The sequence below is a fragment of the Ipomoea triloba genome, chromosome 2, assembly GCF_003576645.1.
Source record: "Ipomoea triloba cultivar NCNSP0323 chromosome 2, ASM357664v1".
NCBI lineage: Eukaryota > Viridiplantae > Streptophyta > Magnoliopsida > Solanales > Convolvulaceae > Ipomoea > Ipomoea triloba.
This window is the reverse complement of record NC_044917.1, coordinates 5451006-5474520: the sequence shown is the minus strand read 5'-3', so window position 1 is coordinate 5474520 and position 23515 is coordinate 5451006. Positions and strand designations below refer to the sequence as shown.

Sequence of the window (23515 nt, the reverse complement as noted above, 5' to 3'; positions counted from 1 at the left end):
TTGCCCCCCCTCTCTCTCTCTCTCATTCACACGCACACACACATATATATAGGATTTGACTCCCATGATAAGAAAACTCCCTGTGAAAAGTGTGGATAAATATTAATCATCAATACAGTAGATCTAATGATTGAAAAATAAGGAAATAATAAGAAAAAAACATGGTTATCCTTTTTTAATTATTACAAATTTCATCCATACACTTAAAAAAATTGATAGTGCACTCAAGCAAGTCCATTGTTAGATGTCCACGTATGCACTATCAAACTTTTTTCAAGTGTACAAATGAAGTTATATATATAATTTTAAATTTACCTCTTGATATGATAATAAAATTTTTATATTGTGAATTACCTGATTCTATCATTAGTTTTTTTTTTTTGAAAGGATTCTATCATTAGTTTTTAAAAAACTATTTTTTTTGAATAAAAAAAAATTCTAGTTAAGAATTAAATAAAAAAATAATTATGAGATAGTATTATGAGGAGCTTTAGCATTACTCTTGAAATATTCTCAACAAACGAAGGAATTACGCTATCATTGTGTTGAGACAATTGAAAAGATTTTTTGAATGATTGTGATTGATAATAGTCCCTTTAAGTGGACAATTTATATATTTTATTGCAAGTTTATTTTAGTTATTACTTAGTAACAACACTACAAAAAAAAAATTAAATACATATAAATTTATTTACTGAGTTAGTACTTACAACATAAACATTGATTAATTCATCAAAATTCGTTAATAAATTAAATATGTACACGTTTTATTAATTTATCTACATATTTTTTGTAGGTGAATTCGATTGTTCTTCTAGTGTAACCTTGAATGATAGTAATTTCTTCCGAGTTAAATTATGATATATGAAAGAAAAAAAACATTTTTAATGAAAATTTCAATTTAATACTTTTTTTTAATATATAAATTAAAATATATACTTGTGTTGTTAATAGCATTAAATCAAAAGGACTATTAACCATGGATGTGCGGGTTCTACTACCATGTGGGAATAACGAATAGTCTTATGACAAAGCTTTTGAAAATTTACAATGGTTTAGACAATATGAGTTAGAGAACTTTGATTTGTTGAGTTCGAAAGTGACTTCTAATTTGTAATTAATAAGATAAATTAGAGTAGTACAAATATCGATTGTTATTTGCCTTATCATTTGAACAATTTATAAGTCCACAACATCCATGACGTTATTGATATAAGGATATTCTCGGTTAATAAGAGTGTTATTATTGATAGTATTTATAACCTAAACACTTATTAAATTTCTCCTAGATAAAAAAAAAATATATTGACGATAATTATTGGCAATTTTCATGACATTAATTTATAGTAATTAAACATATATTGACAAGAAATTGGTAGTTAAAAAAACTCTCTATTTCTTTTTCCTTTTTTCAAAATTTAAAAAATAAACTGCAATTATCTCCACATTATTGGAGCCATTTGTGAACCTACACTTTCAGATAGTGATTACGAATTTCACTTGTCACTCAAAAAAACTTAAATATTTATAGCGCCCCAAAAGGGGTGATTGAGTAAGTGTAGCATGACTCCCATGCATACTTGAAGGTCACAAGTTCAATTCTTGCCAACACCATCTCAATTGAGTTTATTGCATAAGGGTCTTCATAATACGGTTTAGCGGCGACACATGTTGGTCCCTCGGCATGTCTTCCAGGTGTCTGTTGCGGACTTGACGGTAAAAGAAAGAATGTCAAATGACTTGCATTTGTCATGATGTCTGTCTGGCGGTTGGTTTGGATAAGTATCTTTGTCCTTTTTCTTTCACGACCTACGCGGCTCGAGACCAATTGGGACGCCCAAGAATTAAGCTTGTTATAATATTGAGTGCCAATGGTGTGGTTAATTAAGGAGGTCAGGACAGACCGTGAATGGTGGTGAACGACTATATGTTAAGTTCAGGATGTAGCTGGACGACGCTCCAGCCTCCTCAATTGAACATTCAACAACTACTAATATTGAAGACAAAATATTATTGCCTAATTTTATTATTTATAGTAACAGTTATATATAGTACCTTTTTGATGTGCACATTTCTATAATAATAATATAATAATAAGAATATAAATACCCACCCACTTTCTCTCTAGCCACTTTTTTTCTATTCCACCCAAACTATTACAAATTAAAGTTGGCAAGAAGTGGGGGAGAGCATAAAGATTAGACCTACCAAAGCAATGCACTTTTGAGTTTCTTCAATATGTGTAATCCAATGAGAAGTTTTTTTCTTTTCTTTTTTCCTCTTTTAAAATTTTTTTTTGAGTACTAACGACTTTATTACAGTATAGACTAGTATTTGTTCAATATACTTTCGATCTTGTGACATTTCCTCAAAGAGAGCCACAGAGGTGTCAATTGAACACAAGATATGACTGGCTTCTTCTTTTTAATATAAATGCAAATCATAAACACAATATTGAACTGACCATTTTTATATGAGATAGAATCAGCAAAGTTCCCCACAAATCTATTCATAAAAGAATACCTTTTTTCTCTAATCTGGTTGACAATAACAAATGATCGAATATATGTTTCTATATATGCAAAAGTAGATAAGTTACCTTGGTATATTTATGAATGAATAATACATAAGGAGAGCACTAAGAGTGCAAAAAGAATTGTAGATGAGACGTACCAATTTAAAAAATATGCATTTGTAAATGTAGATATTAGCACTTGCATTGACTTTTTTAAGATTACAAAAATTTAAATTCATTAAAAAAAAAAAAGTAGAATCATATAAGGAAATTTTATTTTTGAACAAACACCGATACACATTTGATTGTCAATGGACAATTCAAAGGAAAGAAAAACACGCACACATATAAGAGGCACAATAGAAAGAGCATAACTAGCTAATTAAACTAAGTTTGCTTTGGTTGATATAGCTAAAGGTTAGGACCTCAGGCCACTGGACAAGGGGATTGAATGAACCAATGGAAAATTTTTAAGGGAAGGTAAGGGTGCCTATATAGTGTTGAAGGCCTTCCGGATGGTTGACAAATGTACGCATCAACTAGTCTTCAATTTTGACTACACACGTGTCACCCCCTCCCCACTACTTTGCTTCCAGCAAACTCCCCATGCTTAAGTAAAGCTTCCCACCCTCTAGTACACAAGAGATTTGAATAGCTTGTGTGGTTAGTGCTTGTGTTGTTAAGTGGGAAGTTGTGGGTTTGATATCCCCGGTCAAAAACCTCCTTTGTTTATTCTGCTTCATTCTTCATTCTTTTCTTAGCTCAATAGATTTTCATTATTCTTGTTGGGCCGACACCTCACCAATAAAAATGGGCACCCCACTTAGACTAAGACTTTCCCAATAAAATGGACCCCAGAGTCCCATGTACTCTACTATCAAATTTGATACATGTACGAATTAATTAGTCGATTTAATTTTTAGATATATAAATATATATATATATATATATATATATATATATATATATATATAAAAGAATTTAATTCTATGAAATTTGGTAGGAATGATATTACAATTCCATTCTACCAAACGCCCCTTCAGTGTTTCAAAATTGAATTGGATTTATCAGGGACTGATTGTGTTATATTGAGATTTCTCCATCTTTCCGATAAACACAAGACACTAACTGCCATGTAAATATATTATAAAAATAATAGGGAAAAAATGATTCATCAAGACTCACAAAAATTGGAAACTAATCACATATAAAAATTCAAAACTATCAAATCTTGTATAGATCTTAGTCAATTTATTTAAAATAAATTGTCAAAATGTCACTTGATTATAGTGATTTCATCATAATTTTGATTTTCAACTTTCTATTTTGTCTAATGATATACTTCTAATTCTTTGAATGTAATTTTTCAATTCAATTTTTTTCTTATTTTAAATCTTCAAAAGATTAAAATATATACAATTTTAATATACGGAGTAGTCAATAATCTTATTAGACAAAATTAAAAACTAAAAACTAAAATAATAAAATTATTATAGTCAAGTTCATTTATACATCACATATTCATGCATCCATGTCGACTCACCTACTCAAGTACTCCACATTTCAAAATAGGCGGCTGTACGATAATACAATCGTACGTTTTATGGACCCAAAGTTTTATAATTATAATAAATAAAATTATAATATTACAATATACTTTTTTAAAAAATTTGGGTTGTAAATGATAGCTCAAATTAATCAGTTTAGTTAGCATAAGTGGCCGTGCACTCTCATATCTTAAAAAGGATTGGAAGTTAAAAATATCTTCTCGTATTGAAAAATCAATATAACCAACACTTTGCCTTTTAATTGGGCTAGCTCAGTATAAACGAGAATTAGTCTAAATTTGGTACGGACTTAAAATGTGCATCCTATAGTTATGACATATTCATGACACCTAGTGGCCTAACAAAAAATGATAACCCAATTCAAATTTCAAAATAATATATGTAGTTTTAATTTCTTTTGGATGAGGAAAACCATACAAGAGAAGTAAACTACACAAGAAGATTGTGCGTGATAGACTTGGCTGATAAAGTACTGGCAAGAATCAAATTCATGATATTTTAATACGAAAATCATGTTACGTTTTAACTACTCAGCTCGACCATCTCTTTCGAGACCTAACATGTTAGGTTTTATAATTTTTATAGTAGCATGCACACAAATTAAAATTGTGAAATAAAATAGTAGCATGCCCACAAGTTGCCTCCACTGAGACTCGAACCCACTCCCATCATCCATGTGAGAGTGTTAATCGGGACACCAGGTGTCACTTGACCACAAGGTCTTTAACAAATTTAGCATTAATTATTTGTATAGAATCTTGTTTCAAAAAAAAAAAAAATTTATAGAATCTTGTATTACCTAATGTAACTTATAACATATGCCATTACTATGTTTGAACTCGATGTAAATTAACCAGATAAAAAATATGTTAAACAAATAAATAATATCAAATTTAATATAATAATAAAAAATTAATACTAATACCATTATCCGCATAAAAATTTCCTTTTACCTTTTCTTGTTTCGATAATTTTGGTCCCTTTTTTTGGGCACAATTATTAGGGTGTGGAAATCCTATTCAGCACTAAAAAGCTCAAGTCTAGTGTTTGGATAAGGCACGCAGCCACGCACGCTCTCTCGCTCCCTCACCATTTCTTATACATGTCATTGTTTGATAGGATAGTTAATTTATTAATTAATTTTAATTTATTTGACCATTATTAACCGTTTAACTTAGTTAAACTACGTTCATTAGTCCATATGAGTGTTTGTTAATAAGGTTTTTTGTAGCAATTTATTGCTCCAAAATGTTACAATTCAAAAAATTGCTAAAAGTAACTTTTTCGATTAGTTTTTTAAGAAAATAAATTATACCCTTAAAGGCTATTTTACATGTAATCAGCTAGCAGCTAATTTACCAACCATCTACAACTAGTCAGTCAAACTTTCTAATCCAATCCACTAACAACTATTTGCAAAATACCCGTCCCCATAGATTTTCACAAGACAAAAAAAAAAAAACACACACACACACACACAATAGACACACACATATGATATTATTGATTTTATGACTTGGACAATCGATTGTGCGCATGTCAACACAACTGTTTGTTAAATTATAGAAAATTATTTAAGGATCGTAAAAAATTGCATAATGGTTTGAATGAACCAAGTTGCAAATCTATTACAAGCCCGAGGATGGAGATATTGAAAATGATCAAAGAATTTAGACCTAGGGTCCGGGAGTCCATAACTCAGCACCCAAGAAGATAACCATAGCATCGAAGAAGAGTCCACGACCTGGATAGAGAACAAGGGTCCCCTAGGCCGGCTCCTGGAGCCGACCCCGAGCCGCTAGCCATCCATGCCCCGAAGCTCATCTTCGGCCTAGAATGTTGGGTATTTACTTAGTCACACGGCCCACTACGTGAGCCTCGACTTAGTCTCATGGTCCATCATGATTTTAGAAAATTTAATTGGTTCTGTCCATGTATTGTATAAATATTGCATTGTCTTGACATTACAATTCATGCATGTTATATTCCGTCATGTCTTATTCTCCTACAAACATTATTTGTAATATTCTAATATTAATCCATTCAATATTAGTACCATTATTCTTCTCCTACAATTATTTGTGACATTTCAAATTTGACCACGCTAAGGATGACCAGTTGGCCAAGGACAAAGAATTGGGTATGTTGAGGATGGATGGTTATGGGACTCCTCGTACTCACACATCAAGCATAAATTTAGACTAAATAACACATGTAATATTCATATAATTATCAAAGTAATTAAACCTCTCGATGGGTACGTTACGTACTTACATTGTAAAAAATACACATAAATCAAGAAATATGTGACTTTTATGAATTGTCTAATTAACACTCTTTAATCTTCACGGACGAGTTTAATATAACAATTTTACTGATTACAATTTCAGAGTTATCTAATAGCCGACCTGCAATAAATAAAAACAATAATATAATTCATCACATTATTATCACTTTGAGTAATCTTATCAATTGTCACTTAAAAAGAAAATCACTTTCCAGTTTCACATCCACCAATCCATTCACCTAAGCTAAGAAATTTCTCAGCAACTGCTTCAATCCTTGTGTTAACTTTGTTTTTGGGTGATTATATATCCTTGTCAATATATAATCCAACCAATAAAAAATAGTAAGCACAAACTAAAGCAATAGGGAATAAGCAATGCTTTTAAAGCTTTCCTTTTCCCTAACGACTACTAATTTCTTCAAATGAATTGTTACTTTTACAAATATTATGAACTTTAATAACTCATCATCTCAAAACTTTTAATCATGAATCTGAATGTCATTAGAAGAAATTTCTTTTTTGGTCTTAGGGTGTGTTTGGTTTATGGGTACGGTTTACACACTAGGAATGAAAATCAAAATTATAGTTAGTGTTTGGTTGACAATTTTTAAAAACACAACTAAGTGTTTTGATTACTCCTTCAGTTAAAATTTCATTCCCTAATTAAAAAGAGGTATTATTCCATCTTATTGGTAATCTAACTCTTTATAAGTTTGGATTAGTACTTTTAAATTTTTGTTTTAATTTTTTTTTTGTTCATATTGATGTTTTCGATGCCATTATATTATGATCAATTCACTTGATTTTTTGTTTTCATATTTTTAAAAGATTTATTCTCATTATAAGGTCATATACAACCAAACATCAATACTAGTAATCATTCCAATTTCACCCTACTACCAAACATGCAAAATATTTTCACCAAAACTCATTGTCATTACCAAGTATTTGATTCTCATTCCAATTCCGATTCTCATGTGCGAACCAAACACACCCTTAGGTTTATTGGAGACAATCCACTTTTAGTCTTTATTTTTCAGAACATCCCACTTTAGTTCTAGTATTATTGTGGCATGATTATTTTTTGTTATCCGTCAATAAAACCGGTGTAATGTAGTTAAGTACAAGAACATTTTTATCTTTTTGTACAAAAAAGGGTGACCCGCTATATATATATATATATATATATAAAATAGTATTATACTTTTTATGTGAAACAATTTCATACAAAACTAACTCAAATACACACAATTACAGTGTCTATATATATATATAGACGCACAAACGAGTTTATATTACACATAAAATGTGTAATATACACATAAGTTTAAACCACACAGATTGTTTAATAGAGACTTATTTAATTAGAATATGTGTTTGAACTTTGAAGTTATGATAAGGAAAACCTTGCAATGCCTTGTAGAAGACTTGTCTATAAGAAGAAGCAAAAGAGAATATTGGCTTTACACTTTTAATTTCTATTTATAGTTGATGTAAAAGAAAAGAAAAAAAAAAGTGAATTAGGGACTTCTCATTACATATTTTATATTTATTTCTTTAATTTCTATTTATAGTTGATGTAAAAGAAAAGAAAAAAAAAAAGAAAAAGTGAATTAGGGACTTCTCATTACATATTTTATATTTATTTACACTCAACATGTAATTGACATTTTTGGAATTTCCAGAGGCTTCTTACCTTATCTCAAAGCCTGGGGATTCTATTTGGATTGGCATGGGTGGGGCCCCTTCCTATATTTTCATTCATGTTGATGGCTACTGGTCTACTGGAGTACATGCATGTAATTAAGTATGTTTCTCCTCCAATATATATAATTCTATGGTCCAATAAAAATTAGGATTATATTCTTAAGAATATTTAAAAAGTTTATAATGGTGTGAGTTACGATATTATGCATCTTATAAGGTTGTATTTTGTACTTTATAAGTTATAGGTTTCTTTTTTATGTATCTTTAGTAAAATATAAGTACAATTTTATAAAAAATAAAATATTATAACAAGTTATTATAAAATCTTTCAAAGAATATATACCAATTGTTGGATGCAAACCACCATACATGCATAATATTTTTTTTTCTTTATACTTATATAACTAATCAGTATTACGTTCCAAATGCAAATTAATTACATATATATATAATATTGAACTTGCCATTGCCGACTTCTATTCAACACATTTCTTAAATAACCAATTAAAATCATCACAAAATTTTCTACTCTTTACTATTTATAGCCCGTGTGTACGCGCACACACACATGCATATGGACACACTCACGCGAAAATAATCACTTAAGAAAAAAATATGAACCAATTAGGTTCAGGGCACATTCAAGTAAGAATTAGTGTTCAAGAGAAAATTGGTAATCAATCATATCTATCAATCTGGAAAGATTAACAGCTATGAAGAAATGAAAAACGAGGTAACATTATAATAATTATTTCAAATTTTGAGTGCACCCTGCAACACCATCAAATATATTCTTTGAAATTTACATTTACAATGTTCTTGTGTGCATTTTACAATATGATCAAATGTAATTGCAGTTATGCAAAGAGTATTTGTAGAATCAATGATCAAAACTGCACTCACACACTGACACACATATATAAATGCACTTGGTAGTATTAAAAAGTGCATCACAGTTGAATAGCATTTTTTTTTTACATGACCTATTCCCTGTATATAAATACCAATTTCTAGGTACGAATTGAAAATCAATATTATTACTAAAGTATATGGTAAAATTTTATTAAACATATGATATTATATAAGTAAGTATAGGATAAGATAAAAATTGGTGCAGAAATTGAAAAACATGGGTACAAACGGATAGGTGGCTCCCATTAGAATTGGCCGGGGAAGAAAGGGAATTGAAGCGATAGAACAAGATGGTACCGCGTACCTTCACCGTGGTACTATAATTCTATCTTCATGTCTCATGTCTGCTCTTAATTACTTTTTTTCATCTCTCATCATATCATCCACACCCTCCGCACATATTTTCCTCCTTCCACTCCCATTATTCAACTCAACACAATTTCTGGAACGAAAATATTATATGTACTCTTATTCCTTACTTTTAAATTTTACTTTCACACTTAAAATTTTGATGTAGACACATTTACAGGGATCCACATTAAGAAAATAACCTATTAGTAGTCCCCGTCACATTAAAGATCAGAGTAAAATTGAAGGAGTAAGATGTGAAAGTACATGTATCAAAACTGAACTCTTTGTGTAATTACTTATCAGTACTTCTGTGCAGGCATGCACGCATGCTTCTGGAAGCTTCTGGATACAACTAACGATATGGAATCTCCGAACTGAGGATAGCAGCGCCGGCTTCTGTAACGTAACATCATTTCTTCAGTTCAGATTTGATGTAATAGACCATCTGAAGAGGTTCGATTACATATTTGAACTTAAAAATTTTGAGATTGAAGAAGAAGAAAATTAAAAATAAAAAATAAAAAAAATCATTCTGGTCTTCATATATATAGCTAATAAAAATAATTAAACAAAGAAGCTTTTGTTTGTTTTTTTTTTTCTTCAGTTCAGATTTTAAGTCAGCTGAAGGGACAAGAAACGACATGACTGAAAGAGTTAGACCAGCCACAGTATGACTCGACTGGGTATAGGAGGCACTTCAAATAGTGTGTCAGATGAGAGGGTTAGCCAATCTACAAGAGGAAGTCGAGTAATCAAGTCAGTCAGATACTAGGAGCGAGCAGCATGGTTAGAAGAACTAGTCGAATAAAAGAGCAGAGCGAGTGCGCTAATTGGTCGTCAGGAAGGTTGCTAGTGGTCAAGAAAGAAAGCCGTAATAACAAGGGAACTCAATTAATTTAGAATGAGTAACACGTGAGTCAGACACGGGAGAGTCAGCCTGTCAAAGATCGGATGGCTGAGTTAACCGGTCAGTACCAGCTAACAAGTGTTCGGGCATGACACTTGACTCGATAGTCACCACTCGGAATGCGACCAGTCAATCTTGACTCCTCCATAACTTTCAATTAATTAATTACCCATAAATCCACCATTATTACCCATTTATTATCCATTATTACACATTTATTACCCATTATTATCCATTTATTACCCATAAATCATCATTACTACCCATTTATCACCCATTCCCTACTATAAAAAGGCCTTAGAACAAATAAGAGAGCCAATTAACATTCCTTTGGAGAACACAACTATACATGTACAAAAATTATCTATAAAATAGTCGATTTCGACTTGACACCATCCAAAAAATCTCATAATTTTTACCATTCGATTTACACGTAAGATACTGTATCTCTCTTTCTCTATTTCTTTCCATTGTTTCTATTTTATTTACTCAAATCAATTATATTTACCCGTCAAATAATTATTCCAGATCACGAAACCAACAACTATATTATTATAAGTCAACTTATTTGATGGGAGTAAATAGAAAGCCAACTTTGTGTGTAAAAGAAAGAGGGGAGGGGAGGGGAGAGTCATACGCAAATTCCAATATATTGCCTTAATTGTGAAAGTAAAGTAAAGAAAAATGTGAAGTGTGGGGACTGATTTGAGTTGTCTGTTTGGTGGCCAGGGTTGGGGTTGGGCTGTCGTGCCACTTTGGAGAAGATACAGCTTAGCTTGCCCATGTTGACTTTTTCATTCATTGCAATCTAATCTAATACTTCCCTATTCATCATCAACTCCACTCTAATTTTTCTATGATTTTTCAATACAATCATAATACATACATAGAGTCACTATACATGCACTGTTGCACTTACTCTATCCCTTTATTTCACAATTGTTCTTTTCGGCAGTCACGATGTTTTAAGTTCGACTTCTCGTGATTGAAAGTGGTTTATTGAATTTTTCGATTTGAACTGATCAGTTATGGATAACCTATTTTGATTTATAGTTGTGTGATCTTTTGTTGACTAGGGACATACGATGGACTTCACCAGAGTGCACATCCGAATAGCAGTTACTGACTTGATTATAAATAAAAGGAAAAGGTAGTCACCGTTTTTCTTTTTAGTTTTCTTTTTCTTCCTTGAACAAGATTGTGATATGGGGTGAAAGTAAATACTCCTTATTAAGAATACATTAATACATTTTATGTTTTCGTTTTTGCTACATGTCATTTTTTCCCTCTCTCTTGTTTTTCAGCAAATTATATTGGAAGCCTTGGAGTCAAACTCGGCAAAGGAGAGCAGTAAACCATGATACATGTTCAATTTAACTTTTTAGTGTAATAGATGCTCATTTTTAATAGTTTCATTATATTTTAATACACTCATTTTTAACATATTGAAAGTCAAAATGAACTTATAGTACACTGAAATTGAACATGTATTGGTAATATATTAAAAATGAACTTGTATCAATAATCTATCTTATTACGTGAACCTTGATTGTTCCACATATAAGCATTGCTATTTTTTTGACCCATAAAGAAATTCTTACCTTTTTTTTTCATTTTTAAAATGAGGAAAAAAAACCATGCATTTTCAGAAATTTCATAATTATCGTATATAAAGATTGCGAATTTGATTTTTGTCAATATCGTTTTGGTCGTGATCTTTTTAATATGATTTACCTCTTTTGTGGAGTATAATTTACCTGTTGACTGTTTCATTTTTAGTTCATGCCCAAATCTAAATCATGAAATTTCTCAAAATGCATGTTTACTCTCTTTTTTTTTTTTTTTTTCCCCTCTCATTTTAAAATAGAATAAACCCAAATATGAAGTTATCCATTCTGTTTATGTGAAATGAACTTAAGAAACATTTGGGCCATTGTTATAGTCTGTTTCTTTCCTAGTTAACCCAATAGCGATATGAACATTTTACTGTAGGCTCCGTCAATGAACAGTTATGGGCTTGCTCCAATACTAATAACGCAATTTCCAATTTGGAGCAAGGTTTGAGCTTTAACATTTTGGAATGAGCTTATCAATCTCAACTCTCAAGTTTTTGTAATCAAGATATTTTACTCAAAAAATCACTTCCTCACCATAAATAAAAGTAAAGTTAATTACCGAGGTTCATTTACTGTTGCAAAATTACTATTTTGATTCCCGCAAGTGACGATTCCCCTGGGCCAGTTCTTGTGCCTCTCGGAGCGAACATGGGTGGACCCGGACCGTTAAACGGATGGAGAAAGACCCCGTGAATTTACCAAAAAAATAAAATTACTATTTTGATATTTGATTGTTTTTTTTTTCTAATTAAATCTTCAACTTTAAAAATCTTAACTAAATTGGTCCGCCGTTTGTTTAGCTGTTAGATTTTCGTTTACTTGGGACCAAATTAGTAATTTCGCTATAGTCAAAGAATCATTTTGGCAATTAATACTTCGATTTAATAGGAGAGAAAATGGTGCATGTGCTGATCGAAATGATCCTTTGACTATAACAAAATTACCAATTTGATTTCAAGTAAACAAAAATCTAACAACTAAACAAACGGATGACCAAATTAATTAAGATTTTAAAGTTGAGGATTTAATTAGGCAAAAAAGAAAACGACTAAATTGATATTTTTGATATAGTTAAAGAACAATTTCCGTAATGTACTCTAAAAGTAATTTTAGACATTTCCATACTTAAGTGAGATATTTTATCCCTTACAAAATTTGAAGTATCGTAATTAGTTATTTGTAATTTATAAATAGAAAGTTATTACTTACCATTGTATGTATTTATTTAGATAGTATTATTTAATGAGATTTTATAGGTCCATTAATTAATGTAGTTGATAAATATAAATTAATTATGACCTGTATCATATATATAATAATAACATCATTGAGTAAAATATTTTTAAAAATTAATTGAACTAATGTTTCCCTTTGTTAAATAATGTACTAATATTATTAGAACTTTTGATTTGACATTTTAATGATATATTATCGTATAACTTAATAACAATGTATAAAATTATATATTGTGGGTGTTCCATACATTAAATTTGTTTTTTTCTAAATCTCAAATGTTACCCAAAAAAAATTAAATATAATAAAATAAACGGTAAGAAAATAAAAATAAAAGAAATAATTGTTTGATGAAGTACAAAAAGAGAATAATTTTATTTTATGAAATATATTGTCAAGACTCTTCCCTCCAAGAACTCCGTGACCGGCTAAACCCAATCACGCCAAGCCGAGCCGGAGCCACAGGCTGTTTTCATCGTGATCGAGTAATATATAGAGAAGTAGGAGCCTAGCCAGAAGCCGGTCCCATACATTACCCGGTTACCCGTACCCCACCCCTTCCCTGACGCTAAAAACTCACACCCGAGCCCAAAAACTCGTTCTCGTCGGCGCGATGTCGTGTCAGCCCATTACAACTACTAATACCTTTTCGCCTCCAAATTCTTTTTCGAACCCAAATTCCTCAACGACCGCCGGCGCCGCCGTCGACGACGACGAATCGCCGATATCAAAAGCGATGTCCGACGACGAACTAGAAGCCACTCCGACCTCTAACAACTCTCGCTCGCCGTCTCCTGCGCCGCTTTCGCCGGCTACGAACGAACTGGCGGTGGTTCCGGTTTCGTCTAATGCGCCACCTCCGGCGGCGCGGACGCCGGTTTTCCCGGCACGGGAGGACTGCTGGTCGGAGGCGGCGACTCACACGCTGATTGAGTCGTGGGGGTCGCACTACGTGGAACTGAACCGGGGGAATCTCCGGCGGCAGCACTGGATGGAGGTCGCCGACGCCGTCAACGCCCTCCACGGCCACACTAAGAAACAGTACCGCACCGACATACAGTGTAAGAACCGAATCGACACATTGAAGAAGAAGTACAAGACCGAGAAGGCTAGGGTTTCGCAATCGCCCGGAAATTACGTCTCCTCCTGGCCTTTCTTCAACAGCCTCGACGCCCTCATCGGCGACAACTTCAAACCCTCCTCTTCCCCGGCGACTATCACTCCTCGGCGGAAAACTCCTCCGGCGCTTCCTCCACCGCCGTCGGCCGTCCCCGTCGGTCCTCGGTCGAAGCGCCCGGTGGCTATCGACGACACCGTATCGCGGAGAAATTTCTCCGCCATGGCTGCGGCGGCGGCGGCCGCCGCCACGGAAGATTCAGACGAGAATGAGGAGTCCGAGACGTCGAGTCCGCCGCCGGCGCCGGCGATTTCTGGCGGGAACAAGAGGAAGGACGTAGGGGCGCAGTTAGAAGGGTTTAGGAGTTTAGCGGAAGCGATTGGGAAATTCAGCGATATATACAAGAGAGTGGAGGAGGCAAAGCTTAGGCAAATGGTGGATCTAGAGAAGCAGAGAATGCAATTCGCCATGGATTTGGAACTTCAGAGAATGAAGGTCATTATGGAATCACAAGTGCAATTGCAAAAACTCAAACGTGCAAAGCGCAACAACTCGCATGCTGGTGAGTGAGCGCTCTTCATTTCTTCAGCTTCTCCTTCCCTGGGATTTCTGCTTCTTTGATTCTCATGTCATTAGTTTAGGATTTGATTACAGAAACAGACAGACATGTTTATCTATGTATTGTTAATCACAATCAACTTTAAAAGAGCATCATTGTGTTTCTTATTCAAGCAATACTTGGTAGTTCTTTACATGCTATTTCTAGAGATCCTCTGATTAATGGCTAGTTTTAAATTTTAATAATGCTCTAAAGTTATTCATTGTACCTTATTTGATTATATGATTACTTTCCCCTATGTTGGAGCTTTTCCAAAGGGTAATGAAAATCAGGATTTCTGGTTTCTGCTCAATTGAGCTCGCCTAAGTAAAGTTATCAGTTTATGATCACAGTTTATTTCAGCATAATGATCGTTAAGAACTAATTGAAATGAAAGAGGGTTGTCATGATCAGTATAAACAATAGACTTTTCCTTTGTTCTCCTCTTGTATATAGAAAATGTTCCAAGGAGCGGGATGGACTTTTGGGATGCCCACTATTTCTTGTAGAGTTATACATTCAAAAATGATAAACTTTCTATTTGTTGGATGTCCGTTGTGTTTCATTTACAGTTTATTGGCAGTTCCTCTTCTGGTTCATGCTAGACTAAGCTTTTGTGTTTCCACTGCTTTATATCTCTTCTAAATAACTGAACCACAGTCCCCATGGTCCCTCTGGTTTTACTTAATGGCTGGTGGGGCTCTGCGAGGATTTAAGAACATAAACAAAGAAGTATGAATTAGTTGAACCACAATCAGAAACATGGGGAATCTCAAATTCTTAGTAATCTGGTTTAGATTGCTCTCACAGCAATTGCAGTTTAGTTATATGTTATACAAATTGATTAGTTGATTTTCATAGCATTGCTGAAACAAACAATTAGTGTGTTTTGTTTGACATTGAACTAGTGTAAACAAGCTTTGCTAGTAAAAACTCACAACAGATAGATAAGATGCCGTTTTATAATTTGGAAAGAAAGGTCAGTGGAAAAGTCGTGTTTGCATCCTAGAGAAGGTACTTGTAGGCAACTCTGCTGAGCTCTTTTATTGTGTGATTTTAAATAATGAACTATTGAACTCTGTTTATTTAAACATGGCTGCTTGAGGTCAATGTTTAACCATTTAATAGCCTGCCTTCTGCATGTCTGGCTGCCTCATCGCATCACATTGCTTTGCTCGCCAGTTAATTTTGACTCAATGAAGTGGCCTGTTATAGATTCTTAACCAAAGGGAGTCCATGTGTCAGTTAGTTAATTTATGTCTTGCATCGGTTTTGTCTGTCTTTAACATTGTCAGACCCTAGAGCTTTTGTGATTGCTTAAAATCAATTCGCTTGCCTTTGCATACAAAGTTGATGCAAAAATGCTGTGCATTTATCGGATTTGCAGGGTGTTGTTTTTTTTGCAAGAATCCACTTCAAAGTGCATACATGGAGTTTTTTGTGTGTCTATATGTATAAGTTTTTTGAACTCAAAGTAGGTTCCAACCTGCATAATCTCATTTGTTACACGAACAAATATACTTCTTAGTATGTTTACATACACACAAGCTAGCATATTCAGTAACCTTTTTCTGATCCATCCTTCCTAGGTTTGTAGTTGTTACATATTAGGGTCATGGCAAGACATGATGATGCTCATAGGATACACATATCAAATAAATTTCAATATTCGATTTAAAATAACTTCCAAACACTATACGCCATAAAGTTTAAAATAAAGTAAAATTCCAAACTCAACTTACAGCTATTATTGCATCATTGGAATGTTTCGATTGCAGGGATGGCACAGAAAATATGCATTCATTAAGGCGATTTAGCTTATACGGTTTTGTTTGCTTACAAGAATGAAAAGTTAATAGCTTCCTGTTTTTCTTGAACAGATAATTATTTATAGGTGTCGTGACAGCTCTTTTCAACTGTGCTCTCATGGAAGATGGGATTCTTCAGCAGATAGCAGTTTCAGGGTTACTTGGCTTTTCTTCTCTCAAGAATTTTCTGTGTTTCCTTAGACAGAGTAGAGAACTAGAGACAGGTGTCTTTTGCCCCTTATGGGTTTCTTTATATTTTATATATGATGGTTATGTACAGGAAAGCCTACTAGCTTAGGCAGAAACATTTTGCAGTGACCCCATGGATTTCTCTGCTCCTTCCACCAGAGATTATTGACAAGGGTGTTTGTTGCATACAAGTTGGATTTTTTGCTGGATAGATTTGTGTAAAAGTTTCAGGGTGGATGGTTGTAAAATTTTGTAATCTGGGAATGCTTTCTAACCCTCGAGGTTTTATGAGCCCTTGTTCATGAATTCATCATTCATTCATTGTTGTTAGGTTGATCTGCAAGGGAAAAAAATCAGCTGATGCGCAAATATGGTTAAATGCTGAAAACGCTAAATAGTAACAAAAAATTAAGTTTCTGCTCTCGTTGAGAGTCGAACTCAAGACCTCCCGCTTACTAAACGGGTGCTCTAACCAACTGAGCTACGAGAGCACTGTTAATTAAGATTTAACAGAATTTATAAAACTTGGAGCTTACCGAGGTCCAGATAATGGATCTCTCATTCCGTTACAAAAAGAAAAACTAAAATTTCAAAACCTAAAAGTGTTAAAAGTCAAATTGACCATCTAACAAACATGTTTGATGTCATGGTAGAAAAAAACAAAAATTATAAAGCTAACTTCAACCGCAACCACCCCATCCATACCTTAATAACTTGTAGTATTGTCATTTGCCACCATCCTGTTCACCCCCACCTCCAATTGCTTAAAAACAAACACCCCACTACAACTATAACCTTTTTTCAAGTACCAAACCACAGGGTGCAAAGCTCCCCATCTCCCCCAGCAGTTTTAATCACTAGTAGATATACCCAAATTCATCATTAGCCATTAGTTGTTCATAGATAATGACATGGACAAAGAGATTGAATTTCTTGTAACATGCTATAAGACTATAGACATTCCTGCAAGTGCTTTAATTACAAGTTTCTGTGACAAATTTTAAAATAATTTCTTCTTTTAAAAGCCATGTAAATGTTTAAATTGCAAGAGTTGCAATTATTTATCAGACATTCAGACTTACAATTCGAATAACTTTTCCCATGGGAATCTGTACTTTTACTTCTTATGATAATAAATTTAAATATTATATTAATATTTTGTGAGTAAATTAATATTGTAAGATATAGAAAAAGTAACAGTGAATATATATAAAAGCACGACCGATGTTCTACAAAGCCATAAATCAACCAGAAGTAAAGTAAAATCAGGATTTAAGTTACACATGACCGCCAGTCCAACATATGGAGCAGTCTAGATTTGGCAGTTCAAGAGTTTGAATAAAGGCCAAACGGACCTGATATCTGTAAACAACAAAGTCTGATGATAGTCAAGTCCCACAAAACAAATCTTTCTTTGTTGTTTCCTAACATAAAGTGAACATTTCCTCTCAAGAAAAACTTTACTACTCCACTTCCTGTAGGTAGTCATCAATTTCAGCAGGCGTAAGAACTCTGCAAACAAATCATCAAGCGAGCACCATTAATAGCAAGCTCATTTACATGCCCAAACCCTCTATCTAATTAACTTCGATGAAATGAAGAAACATACATACCTGAACACTTTGTCAGCACCAATTATGCCAATCTCAATGTTTTTACCAGAAATTTGCCCTTCAAATCTGGAACACAACATGCAAAACATGGTTAAGTGTCCTCGAAACAGGATTACTCTTGAGAATGATGACAAAAAATTACTCCATAGATATTTACCCTTCCTTCAGTGTCAGAATAGCAGTGTGTACAGCATCATCAAGTTCCATATCTTCTGTATACCTGAAGTACAAAAAACAATCATCATCAGAAGAAAAAAAATACAATCATAGCCTTTCGGTAAGCCCAAACATAAACATTGCAATAAAATTATTTACACAGTTTCCCCCTGCAGTTTGGTGCCATGGGAAGAACAAGAAAAAAAAAATGGGGATGAAAAGGATTTTGTACAAAACAGTAGAAGCATATTAAAAAAAAAAAAAAAAAAAAAGNATATTAAAAAAAAAAAAAAAAAAAAAGAGGCAGTTACATGATCATGGCATCCAATTAAAAAAAGAAAAAGAAAGAAAGGACGAGCGTGTGATGGATTTCAACCCAGCCTGTAATTTTACAGAAAGAAAGAAGGAAAGAAGAATTAATAGTAGTAGTAGAGAGGGTTAACACCTAGTAACTTTGTGGACCTAATCTGACAAAATATAGGGACAAGAGGTAAGAATACCAGAAAATTTTAGGCCAATTTCTTGGGATTCACAGCTGTTTTTTAACAAATTTTTAAAAAGAGCAGCGCAAAGGGCACTTCATACAATTGTCCTCTGTTACTGGTCATGACGGATATCTTTTGTTATGTCACTTCACCACTTATATGTGCTTTAGTCTTTGCATTTCACAAGTCAGGCCAAAAGTGAAAAGCTTTGGGGCCTTTATTGCATGCTAGCAGTGGAGAATATTCTACACTTTCTAATTACGGTAATACTAATTAGGAAACATAAAATGTGCTCAAAATTTAATTATTTTCATATAAATATACCAACTCATGCGGTGATAGGTTGAGGTGGATGGAGGCAGTCATTGTGGTTGGTGTTGGTTAAATTTTTCCTTTCATTTTTTGCAATTTAGACATTTAGTCCATAATTGAACAGGTTGTAGAGGTCTGTATGCAGTAATTTAAAAAAAAAGTATGATTTTTTATGAATAGATCATAATTTACTAAATCTTTTGATGATATGTTACAAAAGTTGGATATGTTACATTAATTGTGAAGTCAGATCACTAAAATCTGAGTGATGCAAACTGACCTCTTCTCAAGAAATGTCTTCGCATTAGACACATTCTTCCCCATGGCTGAAGCCTTCCACGAGAAGTATGAACCCGAAGGATCCACCTATAAGACAAAAACAAACTGAATATTCAAAAAAAGGCAAAAGCTTCGCAGATTTCTTAAACATCTAACAAACAGCAACAGACTTCCTCCAGCTTAGTTGACAGAATAAAGCAAAAAAAAAGTCAAGAAGCATATATGATATCCACTTTAATTAGTAGGGAAAAATGTCACAATCACTAGACATGGATAATATACCTGATACAGCTGGGGACCCTTGTCATCAAACCCAGCAACCAAGAGAGAAACACCAAATGGCCTCACACCACTACCATGAAAAAAAACAAAGAAAAAGAATCAGAAGTATTCAAAAAGAGTACATCAAGTTAGCTCTTTTTTAAACATAAAGAGGTACATCATATATTAAACAGACTTTGAGATGAAATTTTGGTTGCCAAATGATGGCAAGGGTGTCTAAGTTTGAACTTATACCAGTCAAGCAAAAGATAAATGAGAAGGGATAGAAAGGAAATGTTATGTAGAAAAGAGGAAAAAAATATTATATGCCTACAAAAGCAGAAGAGCATCAATTGATTTGATGAAAATAAGTTGCTTCTCCAAGATAAGTATTTTCTCCAGTAATTCCTTTCATTTAATCTTCTTATACTAAGAAGAAGAACATGTTCCCCCAACCTCAAGTTTTATCCCTACATCATGATTATATATTAGCATGCCTTTGTGGTGCATATTTCAAGACAGAATGATATCATAGAATAACAGTTACCCTGATTGAGTGAATTCCTGCATCACTGCTGCGGTTTCCCTCACAAGTTGTGTGACAGGGATTGGTTCCTGTGTTTAACCATTAACAGAATATACAAAATGAGATTCCATATTTCACAAATCTGTTAGAGAACATCAGTAAATGTTGCATTGTTGCTGACACCTAAGAGTTTTAAAATAATCATACCAATTGCCTTCATAGGGAATCTTAACAATTAACTTTTTTTTGTTTGAAGAACATAAAAGGTTCTTGCATACAAAGCAAAAGAATGGTAATAAAATGCAACTTGCAGAGCTTGTACACAAAAAGAATTCATACTTTATAGAGACGGTGATATTGTTCAGCTTGTTTCCTACTTTTCCGAACCAAAACTCTAGAATCAGGTCCCATGCCACTGCAAACAAGAAACAAATATCATTCAAGATATGCTCCAAGTAAAATAAGTATGGGAGAGGAAGAATGGATTGAGACCCCCTCATACCCTCCTACTGATCCAAAAGCAAAGTTAACAAATGAAAAAGGTTTATTTTCACTGGAATAGGAAATAGATATACAAAAAGAACTTTCATCTTCCAAGGACCAACCTCTTAAGCATGATTCATGAAAACCAGAAACAGATTGATTTCTAATCAGTTAATTTTATCACTTATCTCATACAGTGAACATTGGGTAGAAACACAGCTAACCAGGAATACAAGCAGAAGAACTAGGAAGACTAAAGATGGACATCAATCAACAGAAGTAAATGATATCAGTGCATATAAACATCAGCTATAGTATAGTACCTGTATACAACTCCAATATTTGGTGTTAAAATCTGAATCTTTTGCACCTGTGGTTAATACACTTAAGTATCAGCATCAAACCCTTGTGATATTCAAAATAAAACCAAATAGGGTATAAAAAAATATGATGATGAAAGAAAGACAATACAAGTTAGATGGCAGATGAATGCAGAGGTACATAGATACCTATACATATGCTTATGTAACCTAGGACTGCATTAAAGCTTTAAAGTTTCGAGATAATATCACCAGAGAACAATAATTGTGCATTATAAAATATACTTACAGAAGCTTCATCAACCAAGATGGATGGTAGTTTCTTCTCAGTTGCAATAACAACACCATTAGAAGCTGCAATGGCCCAAGCAGATTTTAAAATCATTCTTTGTTATAGAAAAGTTACTTATATTTTGTTTGCATACATATTATATTATGCCATATTAGCATATATATCAAACATAAATAATGACATACATATGCATCTTAAAAAAGGTCTACCTCAAGTAATTTACCAGGGTGTCAAGTATCTGATTACCAATTTCTCTAGCCTCCAAGTAAAAATTATATAATGTCCTTCAAACAAAAAATCCTTGTATCTTTCTGAGAAATTTAAATGATAAGAAGGATTTGATGCAAAGTGGTAAAGAATTTTCCTTTCAGCAAATGTTATCATGTTTTCTATTTATTGTTTCATTACTGAGCAGAGACAAAGGTCATGGTTAACCAAACAAGTAATAGTATTTCTGTATTTGCAACATATCTAATAATAAATCTTCATGGCTATTAAATGAATATGCAGTTCATACATCTAGGTACATAACTGATGATACATGATGATAGGATTTAATTACCTTTTATCCCTAAAGATGTTTGCCCGGAACCAACAGCAGTTAAGGCATGTTCAATCTGAACTAATTTTCCAGAAGGGCTGTGTAACAATAACTAATAGTTAGATGTTAAACAAGAAAGAAAAACAAGAATAAAAAAATTCATTTTTTTCAGGTATTCTCCTCATCACTGTCTTCCCTTTTTAAGTGTGGTTAATTGGTTCATACCTGAATGTGGTAAGGGAAAATGAGTATTGACTGTCTCCCATCGGATATTGTAAAGCTCTAGTAAATGCTCTGCAAACAAGTATTATCAGGTCAGGATTTTCTAGTCACTTCTCAGTCACTCACCACAGTGATTTTGCATGAATTTATTTTCAAACCAAAAGTATTGGAGAAGAAACATATATGATTAAACATCAACCAGGTAAATCGTTCAACTGTTCAAGCTCAACTACTATGTCCAATTCCAACAATCTTAACACCAGATATAGCAGAGTTTTCAAAATTTTCCAGCAATTATAAATCAATACCACAGATATCAGCAGAAAAGATCACAAATGAGAGCCCTAAATTCTGCGGAACTTATTAATCGCACGATTAAAACACTAAGAACAATCGATTGCTTAATCCTCTCCACTGCACCAAAGTCTCATGTTTTAAGCTACGATCGAAGGCAATGTATTTAAAATCTAAACGAAGTGCGTGCTTTTACGCATAGCATAAGATTCAAAGATGAGTAAATCGTAGTACAACTGCCAAACTAAAATTCATCGATTTTAGCAATAGACAATCAGCAATCAAACTCAAAACTCTGCAAATTGTATCGTACAGCTTTGCAAATCGAATTTGACATTCAATAAAAAAAAAACTTCAATGCACAACAGCTCTGAAGAGGACCGACGGAGCTGAAAGATGCGAGATTACCTTGGCAATGTCGAGGCAGCGAAGAATTCTTCACGGAAGCTTGAGAATAGGGATACTTCTAGCTTTAGTTCGACTTGGGGAGAAAGAAATAAAAAGGGCCTTAAATGGGCCGGTTCGGGTCTTTAAAATAGTTATTGAGATAATAATTGCATCTAGACCCCTCACATTTCTGAGTATTCGAGACATATACAGCTCAATAGCTTATTAGCTTCATAATTTTATCTCTAAGTATCATAAAAGTGGTTGTTTGTATTCTTTTATTTTTCATCATTCTTCGTCTTCTTCTTGGTTTCATGTTTTCAGCTCCATCAATCTCTCTTCGTTTTTATTTTTTTTTGGGTTCTTTAATTTCCATTTTTCGTTCTTTTCCTTTTTGTCCCTTTTCTGATTTTTCTTGGCTTTGCTTTTACTTTTTTTTTTTCCCCATATTATGTTGCTCTCTCAGTTTCTTGTCATTGCCAAGGTAACTATTTTAATATAGCAGATCAGTTGATTTTTAGGTGGTAGATTGTAGG

At 33.2% G+C, this 23515-nt stretch overlaps 2 protein-coding genes and 1 non-coding gene across 3 annotated transcripts; 1 reads left to right on the top strand and 2 right to left on the bottom strand.

The window, feature by feature from the left end:
* Positions 1 to 13635: 13635 nt before the first annotated feature.
* LOC116011284 (trihelix transcription factor ASIL1-like) lies at positions 13636 to 17125 on the top strand. The gene is made up of 2 exons (XM_031250837.1): positions 13636 to 14775; positions 16692 to 17125. The coding sequence occupies exons 1-2, from the start codon at positions 13710 to 13712 to the stop codon at positions 16703 to 16705; spliced, it is 1080 nt and encodes a 359-aa protein (XP_031106697.1). The 5' UTR covers positions 13636 to 13709; the 3' UTR covers positions 16706 to 17125.
* A 100-nt stretch (positions 17126 to 17225) lies between these two features.
* Positions 17226 to 17299, bottom strand: TRNAT-AGU. The gene has a single exon. It is a non-coding gene; the product is annotated as a tRNA-Thr (tRNA).
* A 694-nt stretch (positions 17300 to 17993) lies between these two features.
* LOC116005100 (proteasome subunit alpha type-2-A) lies at positions 17994 to 23121 on the bottom strand. The gene is made up of 12 exons (XM_031245346.1): positions 23001 to 23121; positions 22302 to 22370; positions 22098 to 22174; positions 21533 to 21597; positions 21247 to 21293; positions 20780 to 20855; positions 20462 to 20529; positions 19936 to 20005; positions 19655 to 19740; positions 18579 to 18641; positions 18422 to 18487; positions 17994 to 18320 (listed from the first exon to the last, which is right to left on the bottom strand). The coding sequence occupies exons 2-12, from the start codon at positions 22340 to 22342 to the stop codon at positions 18272 to 18274; spliced, it is 708 nt and encodes a 235-aa protein (XP_031101206.1). The 5' UTR covers positions 22343 to 22370; positions 23001 to 23121; the 3' UTR covers positions 17994 to 18271.
* Between the last annotated feature and the right edge of the window lie 394 nt (positions 23122 to 23515).

Excerpts from the sequence above, each read along its gene's own strand:
- LOC116011284 (XM_031250837.1), top strand. The coding sequence starts at position 13,710 with ATGTCGTGTCAGCCCATTACAACTACTAATACCTTTTCGCCTCCAAAT.
- LOC116005100 (XM_031245346.1), bottom strand. The coding sequence starts at position 22,342 with ATGGGAGACAGTCAATACTCATTTTCCCTTACCACATTCAG. Across the intron at positions 21,598-22,097 it reads AACATCTTTAGGGATAAAAG|CTTCTAATGGTGTTGTTATT; the intron begins GTAATTAAATCC and ends GGGCCATTGCAG. Across the intron at positions 18,321-18,421 it reads GGTGCTGACAAAGTGTTCAG|AGTTCTTACGCCTGCTGAAA; the intron begins GTATGTATGTTT and ends ATTTGTTTGCAG.